Raw genomic sequence first — 26929 nt, 5'->3', positions numbered from 1 at the left:
ACAAATGAACATGTAGAAAAATTTTAGAGCTGTCATTATGCTAAATCCATTCATACCATTCACAACTTCATAATAGCAGTAGGATAGCTTACGCATAGAGATGGTTTACATGAGGGTTAACACCAAGAGAATTCATCCAGTTACGAAAGGTTCTTTCTTCCCGAGTTTCTCCTATTAAAACATCCACAAAATGTAGTCATTAATTAAGTGTCATATATATATATATATACACAGATAGGACCAGTGCATGTATTTATTTATTTTTATGTGCTTTATTGTGATCTAACTATTACCACATGATAATAGTATGGTTATAATAGCCACTATGGATAACTGAAATGCAATTCCTAAAACATACGTTAAATTCAACCTGTATTTGTATCTTTTTTGTTAGAGGCTTAAAAAGATGATCTAGTTAGACCTGGTGGCTCATGTCTATAATTTCAGCCCTCAAAAGACTGAAGAAAGAGGATTGCAGGAGTTCGAGGTTAGTCTTGAGCTATTATAGAGCTTGTTTAAGGTGCAGGGTGAGACACTGTCTCACAACCACCTCCAAGGCTCTAGGCAAGGCAGCTCAGTTTGTAGAGAGCTTGCCTAGAGCACATAAAGTTCTGGGTTTAATCCTTAGCATCCTTAAAACTGTGGGTGATACCTGTAATCCCAGCACTTGGAGGCTGGAGGATCAGAAACTTGTGGTGATTCTTTTTATTTTCTATACAAGCCATTTATTTGAAATGCCAACTCTATGTAGGGTAAAGCCAGTGTTGCATATCTATCAGTAACAGTAGAAAAAGAGAACCAGTGAGAACTGTGAAGTACTCAAAAGAGAAATGCATCGTTTCCAATGCTTCACACAGTCGAGTTCAAGTTTGGAGGTACCTAGATAAAAGTATACTATATATTACTTTAAAAAACACTGTATACGATTGAAGCATAAATAAATTTTATAAAGTACTGCTTATGCAGGTTGTAGAAAACACTTGCATAGGACATGAAATCAGTTTAAGAAAGATATCTGAGCCTTTAGCATTGAAGACACTTGACTTTACCATCAACAGCATAACTACAAGAAACTCAGAGTGAGGGTCATTTTTTACTACATAGTGAGTTTGAGGCCAGCCTGAGACACATGAAAAGCTTGACTCAAAGTAGATGATGAGGTTAAAAAAACTCAAACAAATAAAATATAAGACCCTTTTCTCAAAATAAATAAATAGGTTAATAAAACTCAAACAAACAAAATATAAGACCTTTTTTCAAAATAAATAAATAGGTTAATAAAATTCAAATAAACAAAACCTGTCTTACCAAATATATAACTAAACATTGAATCAAAACATTTGGTTACTAACTGGTCTCATGATAGGACCTGGATTTTTATTTTCTTTTTTAATCCTAGTTGTGCAAGACCAAGAGTTCTGGCACTGAGCCACATTCCCCAACTCAACTATTTTATTTGCAAATTTTGTTTCCATCACCAGCCAGAAGTTTCCAGTTCTCACTCAGCACTGCACCTACTTTTAGCAAATTCTTGCAAAAGCCAAATGGATAAAGCAGCTCACTGGGTTGGAATCATATCATTGTGGCCTCTGTGTTTTTATGTCACAGACTGCTCACTAGAATCACAGAAACTTTTAAGTTACCTTCTAGCAGAGTCCAGTCAATGTCCTGGTTTTCAGGTTTAGTGAGTGCTGGGTATTTATTAAACAGATTAGCTACGAAGGCTAAGTTCAGTTTGGGGTTTCCACTGACGACATCAGCGGGGGTAACGAACTGTCTGCAACCTAATTTATCTGCTTGTTGAAGCATACTTTCGGCTCTCTTCAAATCATCTGTTTCCTGTTGAAGTAAAAGAAGACATCTTTTAAAGACCATGTTAAAAATATATGAATATAAATTACCCCTATAATCATAGGCTGGGTAACGGATTGTGCTTTCAGCTAACACATGGTACTTATAAAATCATTCTGAACACAAATGCCAGAGGCACAGGATATGTAGTACCGTTATATTCCTCGAGATGGTGCCAGAACACAAGTCTAAAGAATGAGTAAAGCACTGCACTGGGATTATCTCTCATGCCAAAATGCAGCAGGGGAAAAAAGCAGTTATTTATCTTTTCACCCATACTCCCTTGAATATTTAACTTTAAATGTGGACAGTTTCATAAAACCCTTTTATTTTCAAGAAAGTTTTCTCTTTTTTCTTTTTGAATCTCTTCAACCACTCACAACCATCTATAATGAGTTTTGGTGCCCTCTTATGGTAAGCATTGCAGGCATACATGCAGGCAGAACACTGCATACATAATAAACAAAATAAAACTTTAAAAAACACTCTCTTTCAACCCCTATATGCCTGAGCATGCAGAAGAGAGCACTTGAGTCCCCTGGCCCTGAAGTTACCAGTTGTTGTGAGCTATTTGAAGTGATTGGTGGGAACATCACTATGGTCTCTGCAAGAGCAGCAAGCATTCTTAACAGCTGAGCCAACTTATTTTTTACTTAAAGAAACATGTCTGAAAAAGCAAACAAGCACAGCCTTGGCATTAAAAGGGATGTTTGGGCTGGGTGGTGATGGTGGCACACACCTTTAATCCCAACATTTGAGAGGCAAAAGTAGGTGGATCTCCTTGATTTCGAGGTCAGCCTGGTCTACAGAATAAGTTCCACCACCACAGACAAGGTTACACAGAGAAATTGTGTCTCCAAAAAATTTTTAAAAAGGAGGGGGTGTTTGGAGATGAATAAGACAACTGCATGAAGGTAGAAAGAGAGGTCTGTGCGGTCAGATTGAAAAAATGGATAATATTTTGTAGGAACTTAAATCTAAGCATATCAATTTAGACTAAATTCTAGAGCCAGTGGGGGAAATCCTGGTTGAATATTGTGGGGGACACAAAATAATGTAGTATTTAAAATCAAATGTGCTGGTATGATGGTTCATCTTGATTGTATTTCAAGAGAGGGCAGGCTATCATAGATAGCCTAGACTAGCTCTTTACCCCTACCCATGATGAATAAGCCAGAGTACATATTTCCCCATACTCAATTTGAATATTTTATGTCATTCATAAAATCCAGTACCACCATTAATTATGAAATTCACAAATTATCTAAATAAATCCGGATACTTTCTCTCCTGTGAGTCACATGTAACCATATCCTTTATAAAAGAAATATTTAAAATGTCAGCACCACTACATAAAGTTACATAGAAATTTTGACAGAGTTTACACAAAATTATTTGGGTGTGGCAGCACATGCCTTTAATTCTAGCCTCCAGAATGCAGAGGTAGGCAGACCTCCAGGAGGCTGATACCAGTCTGCTGTATGTAGCAAGTTCTAGGCCAGCTAGGGCTACATCGCAAGACCTTGTCTCAACAGAACCAAAGAACACAAGCAACAGACAACACTAGTATAAACCTGTGGAATTTGAAAGAACACCTATACTTACATTGAAGCCTGACATGTTAATGTCTATCCGTGGTTCACCTTCCTTCTGCCCTTTTGGTGCAATCTGATTGAGCAGATGGAAATAGGCTTTGGAATCCTACAAAAGAATTGAAAATATCAGAATTGAAAATACCTGAAATTACAGAGAGGAACTGTATCTTACTATCCTGTGTTGACAAGAACATTTCAATGGATCAGATTTTTGCAAAAATGTATGGCACCCTTCTCTGTCTTCTTATTTGAGAGTTCTTTACCAAGAAAAGCCCACCTATCTTGAACTTGAGTTTGTTAAGACTTCACAATGCGCCGGGCGGTGGTGGCACATGCCTTTAATCCCAGCACTCGGGAGGCAGAGGCAGGCAGATCTCTGTGAGTTCGAGGCCGGGCTGGACGGATAGCCTCCGAAACAATACAGAGAAACCCTGTCTCGTAAAACCAAAAAAAAAAAAGACTTCACAATGCATTGGTGCCATCAACATAATAAAGCTAATAAGTGTTTCTGTACCTTCACTGAATTACTGAAGTCAAAAAGCTGGACAGATAAAACAAGCATGAAACAGAAGAGCAGAAATCCAGGAAGCATAGGGAAAGAGAAAATAAACACATTATAGCATTACAAAGCATGATAAACAGCAACTTATGGAGTCAATATCTGCTATGTTAATTGTATAGTTAACTAAAAGTGGGATTGACAGAAAGTCCTAAATGAGAAACATATATAGTTGGTAAAATAATGTTTACCTTTAAGATGGAATACATGTAACAAAACATGTTCATTTTCCCCCTTTCCCACTGTGCTGGGGATTGAGGTTAAGGCCTTACATGATCGACAAATGCAAGAATTCTTTGCTTTACAAAAATATTCAAAGTGGGCTTCATTAAAAAAATATTTACACTGACAAGGCACATTGCCTGTACATATTCTTTAGGCAGATGCAGAACATTACTAATTTTAGGCTAGCATGGCTGATACAGTGAGCTGTAGGCCAACCTGGACTACAAAGTGAAATCATATCTGAAAAAAAAAAACAAATTGGACTTAGTAACTAAAGTGCTTGCCTGGCATTCATGGGACTCTCGGTTAAATCCTGACAAACACCTCACAAAATTGAGTAAGGCAATTCATAGCATCCTCAACTACTTAGCAGATTTGAGGCTAGCCTGGGATACAGGCTGCTTCAGTCAACAAACTGCTTCAAATAACAAATACAAAAACAAACAACAAAAATAAGAAAAAAGAATCATCTAGCTATGGTTCCATGTGTCTGTAAGCCAGCACTCAAGAGGCAGAAACAGAATCACAGCAAGTTTGAGGTCAGCCTTGTCTACAGTAGTGATGTTCAGGACAGCCTGGGTTACATAAGCAAGACTCTGTCTCAAAACACAAGAGGCAGCAAGGCTTGGTGATATCCTATAATTCTTTTCTCTGTTAAACTGGAATAAAAATCTCTGAAGTCATTGTAACTCCCCAAATGCTCTGGTGCTTTGCACAGTTACCTTGATGTCAGCACTGAAGTTGTTGATCTTTTGCCAGCCTGAGTTTTCCAGATGAAAGTTGGCCCATCTTAGCAGAAGCTCCTCTGGGGACAGTTTCATAAGCTCCTCCAAAGTCTCACCATCTCGAAGCAAAGCCGCCAGTGCTTGGAGACATAAATTCCTCAGTCAATATGGGGATATGGGATGTGATAGTGGCTATGCCTCTCTCTCTCTCTTTGTCTGTCTGTCTGTCTGTCTGTCTCTCTCTCTCTCTCATTTTACTTTGAGAGTAACCCATGCCAGCTTCAGTCTCATGATCTCCCTGCCCCAAACCTTGGCATTACAAGCACTTAGCAACATACCTAATTTCTCTCAGTCTTTTGACATTTTGTTCCATGGTAATAGAGATGTAAGGTCTACTACAACCTAAGTCCTAACTTCTAGATACTCAGTCAGCAAAGAGCCTTCTGTGAAAGTACTAGGACCCAAGTTCAATCCCCAGCACCCACATGAAAAAGCAACAGGTCTGTGCTCTTAGGGCTGCAGAAATGGAAGCAGGGCTTCCTCTGGGGTTTGCTGACCAGCAGTCTAGCCAAATTGGTGAGCTCCAGATTCAGATTCAGTCATAGACCTTATCTCAAAAGTAAGCCTGGGACTGGAGAGAGGAACTTGTTGTTAAATTGCTTGCTGTGCAAGTATGAGGACCAGAGCTTGGATCCCCAGCATTGGAATAAAAACTGGGTATAGTGGTATGCATCTGTAATCCCAATTTGGGGGAGGTAGAGACAGAAGTATTCTTGGGGCTTGCTGGCCAACCAGTTTAGCCAATTGATAAGCTGGAGGTTCAGTGAAAGACACTGTCTCAAAACTAAGTTAGAGAGTGCCTGCATTAGGAAGGCATACTAAGTTGATTTCCAGCCTCCATTTACATATGTATATACACTTGTAAATCCCATATACTTACCCATGTGAATACACACACACACACACACACACAGAGAGAGAGAGAGAGAGAGAGAGAGAGAGAGAGAGAGAGAGAGAGAGAGACAGAAAGAGAGAGGGAGAGGGGGGGGGAAACACCTAAGGCGGACAGAAACCCAGTGTCGATCTCTGTGTTTTAGAGTCTTTACAGTAAAATCAAATATGAACTGTCATGCAAATGTTCACAATAGCTAAAGAACAGAGGTGAATGGATTGTTTTCCTGAATAGCTCCATGTTCATTCTAGTTATTATTGGCTCACTTCAGTAAAATGCAAGAGAAAGAACAGGATCACCAAAAAGCATCTCTCAAAATAACAACTATGTTCCATTACCTTCATTCCTACTTAATTCAATATCGGCAAACAAGCCAATCTTAATAATCTGCCAGAGCAGTCCCAAAACCAGATGAGGTTTCCCAGCCCGCAAATCTTCGGCACCAATGTTCACAACATGACACCCAATGGCAGAAGCAGAGTTCAGTGCCAAGTTCAAGTTTTCCTGCAACACAGCCAAATAATACACGTCTTGACCTTCCTTCCCCACCCAGTCCACTTCTGCCTTCACTGAAAGTAACACTAAGAAATCAATATGAGGCATTCATTTCATCCAGCCATAGTCACAGAAAACAGAATTCAGCATTAAAAAGGAAAGTGACAAATCTCAGGCTCATTCCTATTACTTTTGTAGAATTCTACAGGAAGTGGACTTTTTATTTTTACTTGATTGCTTTGAATTCTGCTGATGTTAAAGTAAAGCGTTATGTAACCAAGTAAATATACCCATGTGAAGTGTCACTTTTCAGAAATTGCCTAAAGGAAAGTCCGTCAGCATATGACATACATCCAGTTTCTAAAAATTACCAATCTGCACACCTCAAGGGGCACTCCTGCCCGAGGGGATATTGCTGTACTAATCTTACTGAAAAACACAAACACTCCATCCCTTAAGCACACCAGCCAAGTAAAAGCTTAAGTCATTTTATTTACTTCGGCAATATCTTAACACAATACGTAATAAAAAGAACAGAGGGCTTCAAGTTCAATGAGAATCTGCACCTCTGTGAACTTCAGCAAGCTCCCCAATTCTTTCTGAGTCCCAACTCATTGTATAAAATATCCACGATCATTCCTCACTCGGAGCTGCTCTGAGGATTAAAGTACAACATACAGAATACAGAGGCTATGGCCTCTATTTCAAACTACAGTGTCATGGAAGAAGGCATAGGAAGCATGGCTCACCTGAATGATGAAGGGTGTAAGTTTCTTCTTATTGATTGCTCTCTCATCAATTGTGTCTGGAACTGAAAGGTTGATCATTTTGCTGAAACAAACAAACACAAGGTGATCTACTTTTAGAGTCTATAGAGTTTGGAGATATAGCTCACTTTGTAGAGTGCTTAAGTAGCATGTATGAGGCATGGGTTTGATCCCCCAGAACCACGTAACTGGGACATGGCAAAGCTTGCATTCCCAGCACTGGAACATGGAGACAAAAGCATCAGGACTTCAAGGCCATTGTGGACTACATAGGAAGCTGGAGGCTAGCTTGAGACACAGGAGATCCTGTCTCAAACAACAGTCAGTAAATCTTCATTAATGTTAAAGCTTATTATAAAATATCCTGTATGCCATCCTAAAAACACAATAAATTTGGAGCTTAAGAGATGGTTAAGAGCACTCACTACTCTTGTAGAGGTCCCAGGGTTTCTTCCCAGACCCACACTGAACAGCTCTCTGCCTGTAACTCCAGTTTCAGGGGATCCTATGCCATCTTTTGGCCTCCACAGGTACCTGCACACTTGTGGTACACATAAACCCAGGGAGGCATACATATAATAAAAAATAATACAAATGCAATAGATGACTTTCATCATATTGACCACAAGAAACTATATATGCTCAAAATACAGATTAGCCATATATCATGACACACTGGGGTACCCAAATCTGAATGCACATTTTTATTCATGTTCTATGTGTACATATATGTGTATATATGCATGCATACACACACACACAACATAAATATAAGTTTTGCTTTTTTGTGGTGCTAATGTTTTGTTGTTGTTATTTTTCTTCTTTCTTTCTCTTTTCTTTCTAAGACAGGATCTCTCTATATCTCTCTTGCTGCTCTGGAACTCACTATGTAATACATCAGGCTGGCCTCAAACTCACAGACACCTGTCTGCCCCCACCTCCTGAGTGCTGGGATTATAAGTATACATCACCATGCCCCATAAACACGCTAGGCATACACTGTGCCTCTGAGATATACCCTTGGCCCAGAAGGTAATTATATGCAGTATTTTGGGAGCACCTATGCTTTGACTATCACTGTCGCCTCAGGCCAGCTGTGGAGTATTCCACTGTGGCGTCATCATCAGAATCTGAAAACTTTCCGATGCTCTAACCCTTGCTCCTGTAAGCAAGCCTGATGAAACTCATTGGGTCACTGAAAAAAATAAGACAAGAAAGTAGAAGTCGGTGAGATAGCAAGAGAAGGGAGAGGGACAGCAAAGGAAAGGACAATGTGTAGGAATATGATAAAAACTTATTACATATACATATGTACATGAAAAGGTTAATGAAGCCCATTATTATATATAATTAGCATTTGATAATAAAAACAAAAATAAAGCAAAAGTTTTAATTTTGGGGGTTTTATCATGGATGCTCAAATTGTATGATACTATGAAGATCACAGTGGAAACAGAAACGTAAAGTTTTTGATTATCTGGACTCCGACCACACTGTTGGTGAGGCTTGCACAGAAATCCAGAATGTGGCCAGGCCATGGTGGTGCATGCCTCTAATCCCAGCATTCAGGAGGTAGAGACAGGCAGATCTCTGTGAGGCCAGCCTGATCTGCAGAGCTAGCTCCTGGAGAGCCAAGAATACATAAAGAAGCCCTGTCTTGAAAAAAGAAAAAGAAAAAGGAAAAGAACAAACAGAAAACAGAAACTCAGAACTTGCTATGGAACATATTTTACACTACTGTCTCTGAGACCAGGAACAGTAATGGACCGTGTTGATAATCTTACATCATTTCTGCCAAAATACTGCTGGCTCTGGGGCAGCCACAGTGACAAAAGCATTTTCAGAATTAGGTCAGTGAAGAATGAGAACTGAGGGCTAGCTTCTTTTTCCACTTTGGAAGTCATGGTTCTTCAGAATAAATAGATACTGACATGCTTTGACAAAGTTGTAATGCGCTGTTTGCTAAGTGATGAGGAGAAATTGGAAGCTGAGAGTTCTGTCTTATAAAGAGGTCTCTACTTCATGACTGATTTTGCCTTTACAGGCAACTTTAGACATATATTAAATGAAAAAGACACAATTTGGGTAATTATCCTCTCTCTTTAATTCCTCACATCAACCAGCCAGATATCAACAAACAAACACATCCACTGGGTTAAGGTTATCTTTGGAAACCTAGATATAAGGCAAACTAACATCTTACCAGAGCACAATTCCATCACCAACTGCTTTGAAGAGGTCATCAGTATTTGGGTTCATGGGTATAACATGTCTGCAATCGGGATCATTTTCCAAAGCTTTGTTTATCCAGTTAACAAATGCATATTTTTCTTCCTCTGAAATTATGTTAAATGACAAGAAATCAATTCATACTGTTCATTAACTCTCTGTTAATCACTGGCCCCCAAAGCTACAATTGTTGTATAGTCCTGCTATAAGATAAGTCATCACAAATATGTTGCCATGCTCTTTGGACAACACAGTGACTCTTAGGAATTAATGACAAAGTTAGAAAGAACAAAAGAACAGGTTAACCAATCCTTAGAGAAGTTAAAAAATATTAAAAACTATTTATATTACTTCCTAACTCCACTGTAATTACACAGATTTCACTATGTTTCTTACAAGTTACCAATGTCTATCAGGACTTTCTGGCAAATATTTGACCCAAGGCCAATTATGTCACCAAGCCTATTATTTAGTGTATTTAATTAGAGGAACAAGCTTTTTAGGGAACTACTGTATGTACCTACTCACTGTATTGTATTAACCTAAGTCCACCCATGCATGCCATTATTACCTGAGTAAGAATGCTGCGTTCCTTCACTGGACAACTCTGAAGTTCCTCCCAGAGCACAAATCCCTTCTTTCCTGTTGATGGCTTTGCGGAAGGTTTTAGCAATATCACTGCTCTTTACCTCTTGGAAAATCTATCAATTAAAACAGTTTCATTCATTCACAATTTTCAAGCAAACATAAGAATAAACACATTTAACTCCTTTTTTTAACCTGTCTATTACCTACAGTGTTCTTCACAGGCAGTGGGTGTTAAGGGGGAAACTGACTTGGGTTTTTGCAACAAGTACTGCTGCTAAAGATGAGGCATCAGTTGCACACACTTGCCAAACTCATTCAGTGCTGCATGCATTGAATCCACTTTAAGTTAACAAAAAATTGTGGTTCAAAGGCGCAAGTCAATCTGTTGATTTCCCACTGTGAAGCACGGCTTTGTTCTCTTCTTAGAGAGAAGCTTAAGAACTTCCCCTTCTTTAACCACAATTCTTAGCACACAGATAAAGATTTATGATTCAACCAAAAACTATTTTGTGGTATAATGTGGTAGCTTAGTAGTTCACTCAATCAAAAGCAACACAATAATAAAGAAAAAAATTGTTACGTTGGTGGCATAGATGTCTGTCAAGAATAATAAGTACTAACCAGGCAACAGTATCCATAGTACACAGCCCACTGCTCTACTGTGGTGACTCAAACTATTCTGAGAAAATAAGGAAGAATGGAGACAACAAAGGTAGGGCATGATGGCACACATTTGTAATCCTGGTACTTGGGCGGCACAGATAAGAGGACCAGTACAAGTTTGGGGCCAGCTGCATGTACATAGGAACTTCCGGGTTAGCCAGGGCTACATAGAAAGACTATATCATGAAGGAGGGCCTTAAGAGTAAGGGTGTAGACACTAACTAAAAAAGAAGAACTGGTGTGAATCAGAAGGATTGAAAGTTCATGGACAACAGAATGAGACAATGTTTAAAAATAAAAATAACAAAAAGTGTGAAATTACCCTGGCAGTGGTGGTGCACACCTTTATTCCCAGCCCTCAGGAGGTATAGGCAGGAAGATCTCTGTGAGTTTGAGGCTGGTCTGTTCTACAGAGTGAGTTCCAGGACAGCAGGGCTACATAGAGAAAACCTGTCTCCAGAAACCAAACCAAAATAAACAAACAAGTAAAACTAGAGCTGTGACGATGGGTCAGTAGCAGAGCACTTGCCTTGTGCACAGAAGTCCCAGGGTTGTAGAAAGAAGAGGAAAAGGAAGGGGGAAGGGGGAGGAGGGAGAGGAGGAGGAGGAAGGAAGGAAGGAAGGAAGGAAGGAAGAAGAAGAAGAAGAAGAAGAAGAAGAAGAAGAAGAAGAAGAAGAAGAAGAAGAAGAAGAAGAAGAAGAAGAAGAAGAAGAAGAAGAAGAAGAAGAAGAAGAAGAAGAAGAAGAAGAAGAAGAAGAAGAAGAAGAAGAAGAAGAAGAAGAAGAAGAAGAAGAAGAAGAAGAAGAAGAGACACAAAGATGAAAGGCTTTTTAGAGGTTGTCCTATTTGGGCATTTGAATTCAGCTCTTCTTTTCATCACAGAACCTAGATAACCAGGTAACTTTTAAGTTCTAATTACATAAATCAGGGTAGAAGAAAGTAGGCTTCATATTCCAGTTTAATAATGTGAACGAATGAGCATTCTAAAAATCTGCCTCTGTACTTTGGAAACTCTGGAATTTGCCTCACCCCAAATTTTTCTCCTGTTGACCAATGTGCATGGCAAAATTAGTCACTGTCAACTAGTGACACGTCTGGCAACCTTCTAAATGGGAGGGGCACATATGTGGAAGTCACAGGACAGGTCTGAGGAATTAGTTCTCCCCTTCCACCTTTACTGGCATTCTGAGAGATCAAATTCAGGTCAGCAGGCTTGCTAAGGCCTTTACCAACTGAGCTGTCTCTCAGACTCATAGAAATTTCTCTAAGTGCCTTTAGAATCTCCCTTTAAGTGGAACTGTAACATAAAATGACCAAACAAAATAGAACACATGACAAAGGCTTTTAGTGTCTTTTACTGTCATTCTCTTCACTGTGGGAGGTCACCTCTATCTGAGGTTCCCAATATGCAGAAGTTCAGACTGGAACAATCTAACCCATGCAACACTAGCTAGGCTTTAGGCAAGACACTTTTCAGAATTAATCTTCCTGAGAGTTGCACTTTTGTAATTATTCTACTTAAAGAAAGGGACTTTTTGTTGTTTGATCAATACCTCTGCCTCCCAAGTGCTAAGATTAGAGGCAAGTGCTACCAAGCCCAGCAAGAAAGGAACTTTTTGTAATGGATATTGTCATTGATGATCACAGTCATATTATCCCATCACCGTTCTCAAATTCCAAATTTCTTTGGCTCTATAGCATATTTTATTTGGGAAAATACTATGCATTCATCTTTACAAATCAAACTTTCTCTATTTTTGGGGGGGGGAGGGTGGTTTTACAAAATAAGGTTTCTCTGTATAGCCCTGGCTGTCCTGGAATTCACTCTGTAGACCAGGTTGCCCTTGAACTCAGAGATCTGCCTGCCTCTGCCTCTGCATCTGCCTCTGCCTCCTAAGTGCTGGGACTAAAGATGTGTGCCTCTATGCCCAACTATTTTCTCTGTTTTTGATTATGTGCCCTCAAAAGTTGAAATCTTATGCTATATCCACAATTTTCCAGAAGAATTTAAGATAGATGAATGTTTGTGGTCATATATAGTTTATGGTCTAATAAAACTTGCCTGCTTGCCTGGATATCAGAATGCAAAGCTAGCTGCAGCCATAGAGGACAGGCAGTGGTGGTGCATGCCTTTAATCTCAGCACTACAAAGTATATAAGATACGGGTGGGGTCTCGGATTCTGACAATTAGTCTCCAGCCACATTGAGGACAGGATCTCCCTACCTTTGGTAGAGGTAAGAGCTCTCGGGTGGCGTAGCTGCTTTGGTTTTCTGATCTTCAGCATGAGCCCCAATATCTGTTGCTCAGTTTCTATTATTCATACTACATAAGTGTGATTATAACAGAATTGGTCCCTGACTATGTAATAAAGCCTAATTTCCAGGTTAGTGGGATGCTGTCCCTTTGCTTTTGAGAATACATCTGTTTTGGGGTGGTATTCTTCCAGAGGACTCAAGTTCCTTTTCCAGAACCACATCAGATGGTTCACAAGAGTCTGAAACTCCAGCTCCAGGGGTTCTGATACCTTCTTCTGGACTCTGTGGGTGCCTGTATCCACATGTGCACAGGCTCACACAGGCACGTACATACACACACACACACACACACAATTAAAAATAAATCTTTTTTAATGTATGTACACCTTTATGCCAGAAGAGGGCATCAGATCCCACTAGAGATGGTTGTGAGCCACCATGGGGTTGCTGGAAATTGAACTCAGGACATCTGGAAGACCAGCCAGTACTCTTAATCACTGAGCCATCTCTCCAGCCCCCATAAAAATAAATCTTAAAAAAGGAACCTGAGAACACACACACACACAATTAAAAATAAAAATAAATTTTAAAGAAGGCACCTGAGAACGAACACACACACACACACACACACACACACACACACACACACACACACACCACTACCACCACCACAACAACAAAGAAAAAATACATATTCTGGGGCTGGAGAGATGGCTCAGCAGTTAAGAGCACTGGCTGCCTTTACAGGGGATCTGAGTTCAATTCTCTGTACCTACTTGGTGGCTCACAATCATCTGCAACTCCAGTTCTAGAGGATAAGATTCCTTTTTTTTAAAACCTCCACAGTCACCACGCATGCACATAAGGCACATACGTAGCTGCAGATAAACTACACCTACACATGAAAAAAAAATCCATAGACTAATAAAAAATAGTGACAAACACTTGCAATCAATCCTAGCACATGGGAAATTGATACAAGAGGATTGCTGTGAGTTCTGGGCATGCCTGGAAAACAGAGAGATCTCCAGGAGCACATGAGCCCCTGTCTCAAAAACCAAAACAAAAATAGTTGGGTATGGTGGTTCACATTTGTAACCCCTGGACTCAGGCGATTAGGGCAGGAGATTGCCAGGAGTTCGGTTCACAGAGTGAGACACTGGCTCAAATAAAACAGAGTGAAGAGAGAGAAAAAAGTGTCTGCTCAATGTAAAGTTAGTTTTCCTAATTGCGAACTCTGCTCTATTTAGTAAAAAAAAATGTGGAATATGTAAAAACTGGACAGGTGTGCATTTCCTCACACCAGGCATACGATACATCATTGCAAGACTAAAGCATGGTATATCTTTAGAACAAGACAGGGAAAGCTATTTTTCTTGTTATGAGTGCATTTGCTTCAAGCATTGTAGCCTTCTAAAAAATCAAGTTGTTGAAATGATCGTGATTCTAGCTGAATGATAAATTCAAAATTATATATGCTATGGAAAAGTGGAATAATTCAATTAAAACTATCCTTATGGTAAAATAGCCTGTATTCCTTAATGTGTCCAGGAAACAGTGCTGGGGAACAGTGTGCAAATTTTAGTCACATTTGTTAAGTGTCTTCTTTTTGTGGTGCTAAGAACTAAGTTCATGTTTACCATGGAGCTATATTCCTAATCCTACCTTCCAAATACTTCTAAACAGATTATTTCAGCACACCTCAAATTTGGTTCCATAACATTTTAGTCTGTCTCTTAGATTAAAACCTAAAAAAATAAGAAAATTGAAAGTTTGTATGTCAGATTGGTTTACTACCTGAAAAATCTGCATTTTCCTTTCTACTTCGGGGAAGACATTGCTGGATTGGATGATAAAGATGTTTGAGTAAAGGCTTTGATATTATAATGCCTTCAGAAATCAGAGCTAGCACAAGACTGTATTAGTCTTGTCAAGGAATCTTTTTAAGCCTGAGTTGTAGCACTAATGAGCTCACAGTATTACTATCTTTTCCCTCTGAGTGGAAGGACTTGCTTTATCAGGCAGAGATAAGTTCCTTGGGTATTGTGCAAAGGCCAATCTCATCCTATACATCCTTTTCAGTTTCTTTCGTGACACCTGTGACTCACTCCTCCTTTCCTAAGCTTCAGGGGTTTTCCTTTCCTTTCCTTTCCTCTCCTCTCCTCTCCTCTCCTCTCCTCTCCTCTCCTCTCCTCTCCTCTCCTTTCCTTTCCTTTCCTTTCCTTTCCTTTCCTTTCCTTTCCTTTCCTTTCCTTTCCTTTCCTTTCCTTTCCTTTCCTTTCCTTTCCTTTCCTTTCCTTTTTTCCCAAGACAGGGTTTCTCGAACTCACAGAGATCCATCTGCCTCTGCTTCCCAAGTGCTGGAATTAAAGACATGTGCCACCACTGTCTGGCCAGCAGCTTTCTTTCAAAACCTTCAGCAACCACTAAAGTTCCTTTGACCCCAAAGTGAGTCCTGCACAGACATAGCAGTCAACCCCAAACAACACAAAGGCATGTGATTTAAAAAAGAAAGATTTCAGAGAGAATTGTAGAAAATATTGACTGCTTGTTTCCAATATAGGAAATTTGAATTTTTCTCTCTTCTGGAAATTGTTGCAGGCCTAAAGTTGGAAAAGAATACTACTACTTTGATTTCAAATAGGAGGAAATCAGAGTATTAAGGGGCCTGGAACCCTACATTTTGTCTGAAAGGTTGACTACAAGAGAATTATTGAGCCCTTGAGGTTTACCAAGGGTGGGTAACTTGGTGAGACTCTGGCTCAAAGGAATCAATTAATAAACATAGAAATAATTATTTTAATCACTAACAGCTATGGAGCATTTATTCTGTTCTAAGAACTTTACTAGTTTAAAATGATTAATCCTGTAGGTAATTTTATTAGTAAGAAATTAAAAACTTATTACCATTATATAAAATCAAGTTTCTTATTGTAAAAACAAGAAATTAATACAATTATCTCTGTTTAAAAATAAATTGCCCCATCAGCCTTTCACAACTGAAGACAACAAGTATACAAACCTAGTGTTCTTGGTATATAGCTCAATGGTACAGCATTTACCTAACATGTGTAAGGCCCAGGATTTAATCCATAGCACAAGAAAAGTCAAGATAGGAAAAATATCAACATTAAAAAAATCCAATAGCACAGCATGGTGGTGCATGCTTTTAATGCCAGCACTGCAGAGAGAGGCAGAGGCAGGCAGATCTCTGAGTTCAAAGTTAGCATGGTCTACAGATTTAGTTCCAGGACAGCCAGGGCTGTTACACAGAGAAACGCTTTCTTGAAAATCTAAAAACCAAACAAACAAAACCACTAACTTGCATTTGTAATTCTTAAAATGAAAACAAATAATTAATTATAGTTCTTCCTTTGAAATTTGTATACAATATTCAGTACCTTTTTCTTCCTATATGTAGTCTTGAAAATAAACAAAAACTGATTTTGTTTACACTTAGTTTACACTGAATACTCCTTTAAACTCCAGTTCACATAAAACCCTCAAACCTAGCATGTGCGAATCCATTTCTTTCTCTTTCCTTAAGCTAATAGCTGAAGAGAATTGCAGTCTCTGTCTTGGGTACTTAAGCCATAGTCCAATTTTCTTTGATAACTTGCAAGGTGTTTAATCAGTGACAAAGAACGTGAAAGAAGACAGTCATTGCAATGTCCCTTTTTCTTCTAGCAGTTATGGCAGCACCATTCTGATACTTTAAACCATTATTATTTTATGTGTATGGGTGTTTTGCCTGCATGTATGTCTATGTACCACATATGTGCTTGATGTCCTTGGAGACCCAAAGAGGGCATCAGATCCCCTGGAACTTGCCATGTAGGTGCTGGGAATCAAATCTACCTCTAGAAAAGTTGCTGAGCCATTTTTCTAGGCCCCAGTTCATGTTTTTTGCTTAGCACGGACTAACTGGAAAAGGCCACTGCCCTCTGGACAATGCTGGTCAACTCACTGTCTTCTCAGGAACCAGAAAGGATTGTTTGAAGTCAAAGCATGGCAGAGTGGTCACATGCTTAACTCTAGTACTTGAGGCCAAAGAGGCAGACCTCGGTGAGTTCGAGGCCAGCTTGATCAACATATTCAGTTCCAGGACAGCCAGGTCTACAGAGATCAAACACTGTTTCAAACAGAACAGTGTAAATACTTCTACTTTTAAAACTACTTTTACCTAAAATGTTCTCTTTGATATTTATTCTAGAAAATCCCTAATGTTGCCCAAATTATTATGTTTCTACTTTTAAAGAACATATTAAGAAAACTTAAAAGCTACTAAAAGACGTGTGGAAAATGCGGCGTTTCAGAATATACAAAATTGAAAGTTCTCTCAAGATCATTTTCTTTGTGGACACATTTATAATTTTGTCCTTAACATTACAAATCCTAATAGCTCAGGGTGATTCTTTCTAGTAGATACAAAGATTATCAGCTGTAAGTTGTATCAAAAGCAACTGACCAGAGTTCATTACTGCTTTGGCCTGTTTTACATTCTTAGCGACCCATGCAAGTTACATAAGGTGACATGCAAGTGCTCAAATCACAAATCATTTACAACTTACTATTGAAAATAATTTGTAACTTACTATTGAACACAGAATTCAAAGCAAGACTTTGGCCAGAACTGGAGACAGAAATGATGGGAGGAAATCAGTTTTTCAAAAGGAAGTGGTAAGAATTTATAATGATAATAAATAGTACAAGCCTGTAGTTTACAAACAGTAGCGACCCCCTCCCCCACCACTGATTGTTGATTAAGTGGTCCATTTGTTTCTGACTGTATGGTATGTTCTTTGAGTCAGTTCTAATCAGAGGAAACATATCTGAAATTCACTTGTCATAATGAGTCCATGGTATCTCACGCAATATGTTCTAATTGCAGCTATCTTGATACCAAGATAAAATATAGAGAAGTACAGATGGGTTGGATCTTGATGACAAATATTAAGCACTAATTATTAGTTTGGAGTATAATGAAAAGAATGCCTAATAAGATCTAGTCAAACTCAGGTTTGAAATAATAACAAATGCTTAGGCAGGATGTTATGCTACTGTAATCCCAGCACTGGGGTGCTAAGGCAAGAGGGATCACAAATTGCAGACCAGTTTGAGCTACATAGCCAAAGGCAGTCTTGAAAACCAAGTAAATGGCTGAGCAGTGGTGGTGTTCACCTTTAATCCCAGTATTCTGGAGCAGAGGCAGGCAGATCTCTGAGAGTTAGAGGTCAGCCTGGTCTACAGAGCGAGTTCCAGGACAGGCTCCAAAGCTATACAGAAACCCTGTCTTGACCTCCCCCCCAAAAAACCCGCAACTAAACAACCAAGTAAATGAATACATAGTACTGGGGTAGGTCAAGTATACTAGTACACGCCTTTCTCCCTCAGCTCACTGGAGGCTAAGACAAGATGGTCATTACTTTAAAGTTAGACTGACTCAAAAACAAAAACAAGCCATAACCCAAACAAAAACATGTATAAACATGTATTCTTCTTTTTTGAGGCAAGTTCTCATTTCACAGTCATGGGTGGCCTCAAATTTGCTTTGTAGACCAAGCTGGCCTTGAACTCAGAGAGGTCAACCTGCCTCTGCTGTGATTAAAGGTATACACCACCATGTCTGCCTTTAAGAGTGTTCTTTTTAAATTAATCTTTATGCTTATAATACATTCATGTCTGTGCCCCACTTATATGCAGTACCTGAAGAAGCCAAAAGGGAGTGTTGGATGCTGTGAAACTGGAATTACAAACAGTTGTAAACTACCATGTTGGTGCTGGGAGTTGAACCCAGGTCCTCTGGAAAAGCAACTAGTACTCTTAACTGTGTTCTTTTTTTCCTTTTTTTAAAAAAAAAAGATTCATTTATTTATTATGTACACAGTATTCTGCCTGCATGTATGCCTGCACACCAGAGGAGGGCACCAGATCTCATTACATGTGTTTGTGAGTCACCATGTGGTTGCTGGGAATTGAACTTGGGACCTCTGGAATAGCAGCCTGTGCTCTCTGCTGAGCCATCTCTCCAGCTCCCTCTTAAGAGTATTCTTATCTGAGAGAAGAAGCAACATCTCTTAAAAAGACATCTTTCAATAATTTGTTAACAAATCTAGACTGAAAATCTGTAAGTCAATAAAATCTAGACTAATTGCTGGCAGCTACAATAGTTAGATCTTGATAAAGAACCATGTGCATGTCACACATGCTGCAGGCATGGAGCTAAATGCTTACAGGGGAGAAGTTATGCAATCAGCCAAAAACCTTGAGGAATAATTGATGACACTAGACAAGAAAACATAATGTAAATACCTCTTCCAACAGACTGAAAGCATATGCTTGTAGCATTTAATTATCAAGATGATCACCCTGGAGAAAATGGTACAGTTAAATACTACTAGTACAGGGCTTAGAAAACATCTTCTACCCAGAAAGTTCAGCTTATAAAGCTTCTAAGACTGAGTCATATGATATCATTAAAGCTGTAAAGCACACTGTTCTCTATGGGGGAGAGAAAGAATGCTTCAGAGATGTCATTTAGCGCCGTGAAAGATGCCCTTAATGATGCCCCTGAAGGAGACTTTTTCTGCCTACTGTGAGCTTTGTTCTATAGCTTTGTTTCTGTCAATGTACCTTTTCTTGATATTTTGTTAAGTATTCTGGGGTCTGTAAGAATTAAATTTAGTGAGCAGAATGGCAGCACTACTACTTGTTACCGGAGTATTAACATATTTTAACTATTCAATACAATAGTATTTACATTTTAAGATTCTCACTAGACAATGAAACAACAATGACTTCTAATAATCACAGATCTTTCCCATACTTACATAAACAAATTCATTAAAACTTATCTTCCCATCTTTGTTTCTGTCACCATCCAGCATGAGTTTTTGAATAATTTCTCTCACTTTATATCCCGGCAGTGGCATATTAGCTTCCTTGAAAAGCTCATGAAGTTCATAGTCACAAATGAATCCATTGCTGTTGAGATCTTTGTGGAAAGGAAGGAAAAACCAGCCAAAGAAACAAACAAAAAGATAAAACAGGAAAAATGGTTAGAAATAACTTTGTAAGACGATTGTATAAAAAAGAATATTATCACTTTAGAAGCTTGCTTAATTACAATCTTTTTTTATTATTTGGAATGTAAGGATGTTTGGAAGGGAAATGTATATTGTAATTGAAAGGGCAATGTTTTGTTTATATCATGTATCTTGTATTTTAAACAATGTGTACAAAGCTTTACTTAAAAATAGCATCCCTGCGCAGTAGAAGAGCAAGGAAAGACATATCTTAATGGAGGGAGTTACTATGGGCTTAGGCAGACACCTGGTGCTAGGCTAACTCCCAAGAATCCACAAAAAGGATCCCAACTAAGACTTCTAACAATAGTGGAGAGGGTGCCCAAACTGGCCTTCCTTTGTAACCAGATTGGTGAATACCCCAACTGTCATTATAGAGCCCACATCCAGCAGTTGATGGAATCAGACACAGAGATGCACTACAACCTAGCTACAGGCCGAACTCTAGGAATCCATTTGAAGAGAGGGAGGAGGGAATATATGAGCAAGAGAGGTCAAGACCATTATGAAGAAATCTACAGAGACAACTGAACCAAGCTTGTGGAAACTCATGAACTCTAGATCTACAACTGTGGAGATTCCAGGGAACTGAACTAGGTCCTATATGTGAGAGACAGTTATGAAGCTTGGACTATCAGAGGGATCCCTGGCAGTAGGACCACGATACAAACCTGATATATCAGCTAGCTTGTTACCCACTCCCTATTGTGGGATGACATGCTCAGCCTTAATGCACGGGAGAGGGGCCAGGCCCTGTCCCAACCTGTTGGGTCAGACTTTGTTGACTCTTTATGAGAGCCCTTACCTGTGAGGAGGAGTGGATTCGAGGTGGGCGGAGGAGGAGGCACGGGGAGGGAGGGGTAGAGGGAGGTGGAGGGGAAGAGGGATGGGAGAACTGTGGTTGCAATGTAAAATGAAATGTAGAATAATAAATTATAAAAATATTGCATCCCTGATTATAAGAAAGTATAGTTTCTGGTTAATAAGATTCTTATTAAATTAAAGAACCAAGAAGAGTCTTTAAAATAATACTTCATGTACCAACAAAACTTAGTCACTGGGTGGTGGTGGCCGAGGCGGTGATGCACGCCTTTATTCCCAGCACTCAGGAGGCAGAGGTAGGCGGATCTCTGTGATTTCAAGGCCAGTCTGGTCTATAGAGCAAGTTCCAGGATAGGCTCCAAAGCTACTGAGAGAAACTCTGTCTTGAAAAACCAAAGGGGGGAAAACAAAACAAAACAAAACAAAAACAGAAGAAAGGAGAAAAAAATTGTCATAGTATAGCATAATTTCTACTGTACCTATGTAGGAGTTTTATCCTTTTTTCTTTTTAAAAATTACTATTTTTATTTTACATGCATTGGTGTTTTGCCTGCATGTATGCATGTCTATGTGAGGGTGCCAGATCTTGGAGTTGCAGACAGTTATGAGCTGCTGCCACGTGGATGCTGGGAATTGAACCCAGGCCCTCTGGAAGAGCAATCAGTGCTCTTAACTGCTGAGCCATCTCTCCAACCTTATTTTTCTTTTTGCAAAGGAGGTTTAAAGGCATAGCACTGATTTTATCTCAAACATGAAACAATTGATTTCAAGGCCATTTTTTCAGTTAATGTAGACAAATGTTAATCTAAGACAACAGAGAGTTTACAAGAATAAAGGAAGTCCTGAATAAAGCAGATGTTTAAAATGATTATATAAAAATCATTGTTATTTTGGGGTTATATTTGTTTTAATAGAGTATATAAAATGCTGATAAATGAATAATGATTATTCAAAACTGTGAAAAATTGGGGCAATCAAACTTATGGGACACTCTGAAAGCAGTTCTCAGAGGAAAGTTCATAGCACTAAGTGCCCACATGAAGAAACCTGAGAGTAGCCACACTAGAGAATTAACAGAACACCTGAAAGCTCTAGAACAAAAAGAGGCAAACTCACTCAGGAGGAGTAGAAGCCAGGAAATAATCAAATTGAGACCTGAAATCAATAAAGTAGAATCAAAGAAAACAATACAAAGCCATCAATGAAACAGAGAGTTGGTTCTTTGAGAAAATCATAAAGACAGACAAACCTTTATCCAAACTAACCAAAAGGCATAGAGAGAATATGAAAATTAACAAAATCAGGAATGAAAAGGGGGACATAACAACAGACAATGGGGAAATCATGAGAATCATCAGGTCATACTTTCAAAACCTATACTCCATAAAATTGGAAAATCTAAAGGGAATGGATGATTTTTATGGATAGATATCACTTAACAAAATTAAATCAAGAACAGATAAACAATTTAAATAGACCTAGAACCCCTAAAAATAGAAGCCGCCATCAAAAGTCTCCCAGCTAAAAAATAGTTCAGGTCCACATGGTTTCAGTGCAGAAGTCTACGAGAATTTCAAAGAAGAGCTAATATCAATACTCTTCAAATTGTTCCACACAATAGAAGCAGAAGGATCACTGCCAAACTCTTTTAACGAGGCTACAATCACCTTAGTACCCAAACCACACAAAGACACAACCAAGATAGGGAACTACAGACCAATCTCCCTCATGAACATTGATGCAAATCAAAACAACTTTGAGATACACTCTCACTCCTGTCAGAATGGCTAAAATAAAAAACACCAATGACAGTTTGTGCTGGAGAGGATGTGAAGAAAGGAAAACACTCCTCCACTTTTGGTGGGAGTGCCAACTTGTACAGCCACTTTGTAGATCAATATGGAGATTTCTCAGGAAAATGGAATTCAGTCTACCACAAGATCCAGCAATTCCACTCTTAGGAATATACCCTAAAGATGCACATTCATACAATTAGGACATCTGTTCAACTATGTTCATAGCAGCATTTGTAGCCGGAACCTGGAATCAACCTAGATGACCCTCCACTGAAGAGTGGATAGAGAAAATGTGGTACATTTACACAATGGAGTACTACTCAGCAGGAAAAAAACAACGGAATCTTGAAATTTGCAGGCAAATGGATGGCACTAGAAGAAACCATCCTGAGTGAGGCAACCCAGTCACAAAAAGACAAACATGGTATATACTCACTTATATATGGATTTTAGACATGGAACAGGGGATTGCCAGCCTACAATCCCACCACCAGAGAGTCTGAGAAATAGGGAAGAGCATACGAGAGATGTGCATGGTACCCTGGAGAAGGGGAATGGAACAGGATCTCCTGAAGGGGTTGGGAACATGGGGGGAGGGAAGAGGAGAATAAGCTAGGAGAAAGCTGGGGGTGGGGGGGAGAGGAGGACATGGGGTAGCAGGAAGGCTGAGTTAGGGGAAGAATAGAGGAGAGCAGGATGCAAGATACCATAATAGAGGGAGCCACTATAGGTTTGAGAAGAGATCTGGCACTAGGTTAGGTTTTCAGAGATCTACAAGGATGACACCAACTAAAATATTAACTATTTATGCCCACGCTTTTGTTTGGTGTTTTTTTTTTGCTTGCCATTATAGTTTTGTCTAGCCTTACACTTACAGTGATGCTCCTTTCTCTGCCTCTCCAAATGCTGGGATTATAGGTACATGCCACCAACACACCTTGCAAAAAAAATGTAACTATCTTATCTAAGACCGCTTTACCAGTGAACTGAAGATTGATGAGTATTTTTGTCTTTTTTGGGGGGGTTGGTAACAGGGTCCTAACACAGGGCTACTTGTGCTTCCCCACTATAGAAAATGGTACACTTTGTCCAAAAGCTCATGAAATTCTGTGTTTAGTTGTAATGCAGTATGTATGTATATTCCTATTGATTTTTGCATTGGTAAAAACTGAACCAGGGCTTTATACATGCCAAGTGCGAGCTCTACAACTCGATCCCAAGTTCTACTGTCAAATGCTCTTAAAAACTGGTTACTAGTTCATGTATATGTGGGCATGTGTACCATGGCAGAGGTCAGGATAGCTTAGGGGAGTAGTATCTCTCCTTGCACCATGTGGATTCTGAGAATTAAATTTAGGTTGTTGGCTTGCAACATTGGCTTTACCTGGTGAGCCATTTCACTGGCCCTTGTTTAATTGTATTAATTTTAGTGTGTGTATATTATAATGAGGAGTGAATTTTTGGAGTTAATGCTTGCTAGATAGGTACTTCCATCATTGAGTTATTAACATATCCCCAGTTACCTTTTTATTTTTTATTCGGAGACAGGATCTCCCTCAGGTACCCACACAGGCCAGCTTTATTTTTTTATTTTTACATTTTTATTTTTTTGGTTTTCGAGACAGGGTTTCTCTGTATTGTTTTGGAGGCTGTCGGTCCAGCCTGGCCTCGAACTCACAGAGATCCGCCTGCCTCTGCCTCCCGAATGCTGGGATTAAAGGCGTGCACCACCACCGCCCGGCTACAGGCCAGCTTTGAACTTACACTGTAGTCCAGATAGTCTTTGAGTTTGTCATCCTCTTGCTGCATGTAGCCTTCCAAAGAGCTGAGATCACAGGCCTTCACAATGAGGCCCAAGACACTTTTTAAAAAATCTATTGAAGGGCTGGGGATGTAGATTAATTTGTAGAGTATTTGACTAAGATGCATGATGTCCTCCGTCCAGTCCTTGTAGTTCTACAAACCTAGGCATGGTGATGTATGCTTGTAATCCCAGCATTCAGGAGATGAAGACCAGAGGATCAGAAATTCAGGGTCATCTTAGGCTACACAGGGAGTTTGATTGCAACCTGAGCCGCATAAATTATCATCTCAAAAGCTAAAAAGTCTACCAGCTATATCTGTATTTTTAAAGGACCCATCACAGTCTATTTGTGCAATCATTTATATCTCCTTCAAAGTAAAACAATTCTTTATGGTCATTTTTCATGTTCTTTGTGTTGAATTTAAAAGAATCAAGCATTGAACTCTTTGTACATGTGAACTACTTATATATAGAAATGAATCCAGGAACATACACAGTTACTAAAGAGAACAAAGCAATTTGCATGGATCTGAGGAAGAATGTGAGCAACTCTTGTATGTGACCATTGTGGACTTAGATGTTCTGTTCCTGAGCATGCAACATTCTGGTTCTCCTACTTCCTTGATAAAGTAAAGACGGAGCTCAGGACTACATTAGACATAGTGAAAAATACTTTGCATAGCTGAAGGGACACACTATAAGAATAACATAATATAATAATATAACATAGGATTTAATCAGAACTTGGTTACTGATTTGCATATAATCTCTCTAAGTTTTAGGGCTTTCCTGTGTTTTATGCGATCTCTCAGATTGTTTTTGTCTCAGTCATATTCCACACATGGGAATTCATAATGCCACTTTAGAACACATTTTTGAAAGCCAGAAGTAGAAAAATAATGCTTATTAAATACAGATATAGGTGTTAGCTCTATGTGAACTACTATTCCTCATGACCTAAATACAATACTGTTACCTTGGCAACTCTTCCACCCATGTTCTTGGTTGTGTCTTACTTTCTGACAAGTGTCTTTTTCTTAACTCTTTCATTTAAATTTTATATTTAAATGCTGGTCCTATTCTTTTTTTTCATGAATCATTTTTTCAGTGCCAGGGATGGAACCTAGAACCTCACACTACCAAGAAAACACACTGTCACTGAGCTATATTATATCCCCAGCTCTTATGGGTTTTTTTTCTTTTTGAGACAAGGTATCAGGACATAGCCCAAGCTGACATTGAATTCATGAGCCGTCTGCCTCCTGAGTGCAGAGATTATCGTAGTGTGCCACCATACCCAGCTATTCATTCATTTTCTCACTCACTTATTTATATGTTGTGAAGCAAAGTTGGAATTTCTTTCTTCTTTTTTCTCCGTGTAACGATGGGTATCCTGGGACTCCATCTGTAAACCAGGCTGTCCTCAAAGTCAGGCCTCTACCTCCAGAGTGCTGGGATTAAAGGCGTGTGCCATTACCACTCCACTAACGTTGGAGTTTCTATTTTTTAAAATTTGTTAATGTTTTTATTCTTTTCACATATTACATAAACTTAGAATTTCTTTTTCTTTTCTTTTCTTTCTTTCTCTGTTTTTGCTTTTTTTCAAGACAGATTTTTCTCTGTGTAACAGCCCTAGGCTGTCCTGAAACTAGCTCTATAGACCAAGCTGTCCTTGAACGAAAAAATCTGCCTGCCTCTGCCACCTGAGTGCCGGGATTAAAGGAATGTGTCACAACTGCCCAGCTAGAATTTCTTCATTTCATTTCATTTCATTTCATTTCTTTTCTTTTCTCTTCTCTTCTCTCCTTCTTTCCTTCCTTCCTCCCTCCCTCTCGTTTTTCAATACAGAGATTCTCTGTGTAACCCTGGTTGTCCTGGAACTAGCTGTGTAGACCAGGCTGGTCTCAAACTAACAGAGATCTGAGTGTCTCTGCTTCCCGAGTGCTGGAATTAAACTAGAGCGCCACCAGCACCTAACTGGAACTTCTTAAGAAGAGATTTTTAAGATACTTTAAAAAAAACATTGTCTTTGTCATTATCTTTTATTTTTGTATGTGTCTACATATGCATGTGGGGGGCAAAGGTCAATGTCAGGTGACTTCCTGGAACATTCTCCCTTATCTTTTAATTTTTAAATTCTCTCTCTCTCTCTCTCTCTCTCTCTCTCTCTCTCTGTGTGTGTGTGTGTGCGCGCGCGCGCGCGTGCGCCCACACACGCTCATGTGCACCCTTGTACAAGTATGGAGCTCTGAGGACAATTTTCAGGAATCAGTTCTGTCCTTCCTTAATGAGAGTCTTGGCAATTAGGCTTGGCAGCAAATGCTTTTACCTGCTGAGCCTCCTGCTGGCCAGAGATTTCTAGCAGATTTTAGTACAAGCATTGAAGAAAGGAGAGAGATACAGTGCATCCGGGGGTGGGAGGTGGGTGGGAACACAGCTATGGAGTGCTTGGGAGTCAACCCAGCTCATTTTCCTGACACTTTTAGAGAAGGAAATAACTTGCTCCCTTGAACTA

At 39.3% G+C, this 26929-nt stretch overlaps 1 protein-coding gene across 4 annotated transcripts in view; it reads right to left on the bottom strand.

Moving 5' to 3' along the window:
* Positions 1-26929, bottom strand: part of Pls3 (plastin 3) — a 98410-nt gene that overhangs the window by 8492 nt on the left and 62989 nt on the right. For 3 of the 4 annotated variants that reach the window (XM_013126150.3, XM_013126149.3, XM_013126151.3), the window contains exons 3-12: positions 19738-19901; positions 9970-10099; positions 9373-9505; positions 7152-7233; positions 6246-6411; positions 4953-5095; positions 3961-3987; positions 3457-3552; positions 1644-1839; positions 93-171 (exon numbers count right to left, since the gene is read on the bottom strand). In XM_013126150.3, coding sequence (XP_012981604.1) covers positions 93-171; positions 1644-1839; positions 3457-3552; positions 3961-3987; positions 4953-5095; positions 6246-6411; positions 7152-7233; positions 9373-9505; positions 9970-10099; positions 19738-19901 — 1216 coding nt within the window. The remainder of the gene's footprint in view (positions 1-92; positions 172-1643; positions 1840-3456; positions 3553-3960; positions 3988-4952; positions 5096-6245; positions 6412-7151; positions 7234-9372; positions 9506-9969; positions 10100-19737; positions 19902-26929) is intronic. The other variant, XM_013126152.3, reaches the window with a different exon arrangement.

Source organism: Mesocricetus auratus, unplaced genomic scaffold, assembly GCF_017639785.1.
Source record: "Mesocricetus auratus isolate SY011 unplaced genomic scaffold, BCM_Maur_2.0 Super-Scaffold_100003, whole genome shotgun sequence".
Taxonomy (NCBI): Eukaryota; Metazoa; Chordata; class Mammalia; order Rodentia; family Cricetidae; genus Mesocricetus; species Mesocricetus auratus.
Note: the sequence above shows the minus strand (reverse complement) of the source record. Positions and strands in the feature narration are given on the sequence as shown.